The following is a 2,809-nucleotide window of genomic DNA, read 5'->3' as shown; positions in this document are numbered from 1 at the left end:
TCTTGTTCCTGAAGGGGATGCAAAGCTCTAGACCCTCTCTGGGGCTGTGGGATAAGCTGTGCCCACCCTTGAGCCTGAGGGTCTCCCTGGAGGCTGTGCCTGGATGTGCCTCAGTCCTTGGCAGGAACAGGGAGTTACAGGGCACCTCCTGCACCCAAAGCAAATTGGGGTCTCACTTAGCTGGGCAGCAGGAGGTCCTAGCAAAGAACAGAGCTGTGCCCACCATACCCTGGTGGAGTAGGCACCAAGTGCTCTCATGGCTGGGGAGGGTGGAGGAGCCCAGGGTGGCACCTGCTGCCAGGGACTGCCCTGCTCCTGGTTTAGAGCTGACCTCAGCAACACACCCAGAGCTGTTTGCTGCTCCTCTGCCCTGTTTGCATGTGCCAGTGAACGGCAGTGACCTCCCTGTCCCTTCCTCAAACACCCTGTGAGCTAACCCTGCTCTGCCTCCCCTCCCACAGAATGGGATTGTGCACAGGGACCTGAAGCTGGAGAACATCCTGCTCGATGCCAATGGGAACATCAAGGTGGGCAAATCTTGGTCATATTTTGGGGGGTGACACAGTAGAGAGGTCCAAGAGGAGCTGCCCAGTGTGGATTGGGGGTGGCCACAACACTCTAGTCCCCCAGGGAATGTGCTTCCCAGAGCTCTGGGACCACTGACACCACCTGCACTGCTGTTAGCCCAGGAGATGAGGGTTCAGGAGGGACCTGCTCCTGCTGTTGGGGCCTGGCAGCCAAGTGGGACAGAGTGGCACAGCCTCAGTGCTGCCTGGTAAAGCCATAACTGCTATCTGCCAGGAGATAAGGGAGCAAAGTCTGAGCCAATTTACCACCAGCTGGATGAGAAGGGCTCTTCCAGTGAAATTCCCAGTTGCCATATGTGCTGGCAGGAGGCAGAGGGTGCAGGGCAGTTCCTGGCACCACAGTTGCCCTGAGTGATGCTTTTTGCTGCCGCTGCCAGGCAGGAAAGGCACAGCCCCAGCCTGGAGTCCATGTGGTTGGTGATAACAGCTGTGAGGTTTCTCCCTCTAAGGGATAATTGGGAGCTTCATGCAGCCACTGAACCTCCTGGTCAGAGGGAGGTGACAGGTGTAATGAGGATAATGAATGCTGTGTGCAAAGTGGAGCTGATAGTGGCTGAGGCAGCCTGGGGAGTGAGCCCTGCAGCTCTCCCTCTCACCTCACCTTTCCAGCTGCCTCTGCTCCCTGTGCTGGTGATGGGGCAGAGCTGCAGGGAAGCTGCTGCAGTGGCTGGGATGAGATTTTTTGGGGAGGAGGAAGAGCATGGCAAGAGCAGCTTGCCATGGGTTTGGGTCAAGCTCACAGCTGGAGAGCTTCAGGTGGCCAAACTGCTCCACTTGTGGAAAAGAAACTTTGCTGCTGGCTAACAGCTGTAAATGTCTCTCCAGATTGCAGATTTTGGGCTGTCCAACGTTTACCAGCAGGACAAACTCCTGCAGACTTACTGTGGCAGCCCTTTGTATGCATCCCCTGAGATCATCAATGGCAGACCCTACAAGGGCCCAGAGGTAGGTTGTGCCTCACCCCTGGGTGTGGGAGCTCACTTGGGGTATTTTCCCAGTGTGGTTTGGGATAACTGGTCCCCTGAGCCTGGGCAGGGTGTGCTTGGTGTGGCAGGGTGGATGTGGTGGGATGCAGACGGATGGAGCTATTGCCATCCTGGAAGGTCCTGCTGAGGCTCTGGCAAGAAATCCTGCCCAGATGGGGTGAGGGCCAGGGCAGCCCAGTCCTGCTGCCTCCCTTCAGGCTCCTCTGTCCCTCTGGCAGGTGGATAGCTGGTCCCTGGGCGTTCTCCTCTACGTGCTGGTCCACGGCACGATGCCGTTCGATGGCCACGACTACAAGACTCTGGTCAAGCAGATCACAAGTGGGGACTACAGGGAGCCCACAAAGCTGTCAGGTAGGCAGGCCCCACCACCCTGTGTGTCCCCTGTGTGTGTCCCTTGCCTGTGTTGCCTTGAGTGCCTGACCTGCCTGTTCCCCAGATGCCTGTGGGCTGATCCGCTGGATGCTGATGGTGAACCCGGAGCGCCGTGCCACCATCGAGGACATTGCCACGCACTGGTGGGTGAACTGGGGCTACAAAGTGCCTCTTGGGGAGCAAGAGCTGCTGCAGGAGAGTGAGTCCCCCCTGTCCACGGTGGCTGAGTGGCTTCGCCGCTCCTCCCGACCCCTCCTGGAGAACAGTTCCAAGGTGAGATGCTTCCTGAAGCAGCACATCCCTGGAGCGGCCCTGGAGCGCCAGCGTTCCCTCAAGAAGTCCAAGAAGGAGAATGATGTCTCCCACGTGCTGCAGGAGGTGGCTGTGGTCCCAGAGAATCCCTCCAAGTCCATCCTCAAGAGGCCCAAGGGCATCTTGAAGAAGAGAAACTCCTGTGAGCAGAAGGTGCCCAGCCCTGGGCCTCCCCCAGCAGCACCTGTGGGAGAGGGGAGGGGTGAGGATGGGGAGGTGATCGCTGCAGGTCTCACCAGGATCTTGTCCTCTGGGATGCTGCCTGGCAGCACAGGGGTTGGAGCAGTGCCCATGGCCGTGCCCAAGAAGGGAATACTGAAAAAACCCCCGACGAGGGAGTCAGGATATTACTCATCCCTGGAGTGCTGCGAATCCGGGGATGTGCTGGACTCAGGGAGTTTGGACCTGGATGGGAACGTGTTTGCTGACACCTCCAGCCCCGAGCAGCACCCACAGGGTCTCCCTGCCCGCAGGAAAGGCATCCTCAAACACAAAGGCAAGTTCTCCTCGAGCAGCACCGAGCCAGACAGTCCCCCGGGGCAGAACTTCGGG

General features: G+C 58.7%; 1 protein-coding gene across 1 annotated transcript in view; it reads left to right on the top strand.

The window, feature by feature from the left end:
• NUAK2 (NUAK family, SNF1-like kinase, 2) overlaps nt 1-2,809 on the top strand; it is a gene marked incomplete at its 5' end in the record, with an annotated part of 5,595 nt that overhangs the window by 2,377 nt on the left and 409 nt on the right. The window contains 4 exons of the mRNA XM_009070859.1: nt 462-527; nt 1,413-1,532; nt 1,792-1,924; nt 2,010-2,808. Coding sequence (XP_009069107.1) covers nt 462-527; nt 1,413-1,532; nt 1,792-1,924; nt 2,010-2,808 — 1,118 coding nt within the window. The remainder of the gene's footprint in view (nt 1-461; nt 528-1,412; nt 1,533-1,791; nt 1,925-2,009; nt 2,809) is intronic.

This window comes from Acanthisitta chloris, unplaced genomic scaffold, assembly GCF_000695815.1.
Source record: "Acanthisitta chloris isolate BGI_N310 unplaced genomic scaffold, ASM69581v1 scaffold4133, whole genome shotgun sequence".
In the NCBI taxonomy this organism is placed as follows: domain Eukaryota; kingdom Metazoa; phylum Chordata; class Aves; order Passeriformes; family Acanthisittidae; genus Acanthisitta; species Acanthisitta chloris.
This window is presented reverse-complemented; position numbering and strand designations above follow the sequence as displayed.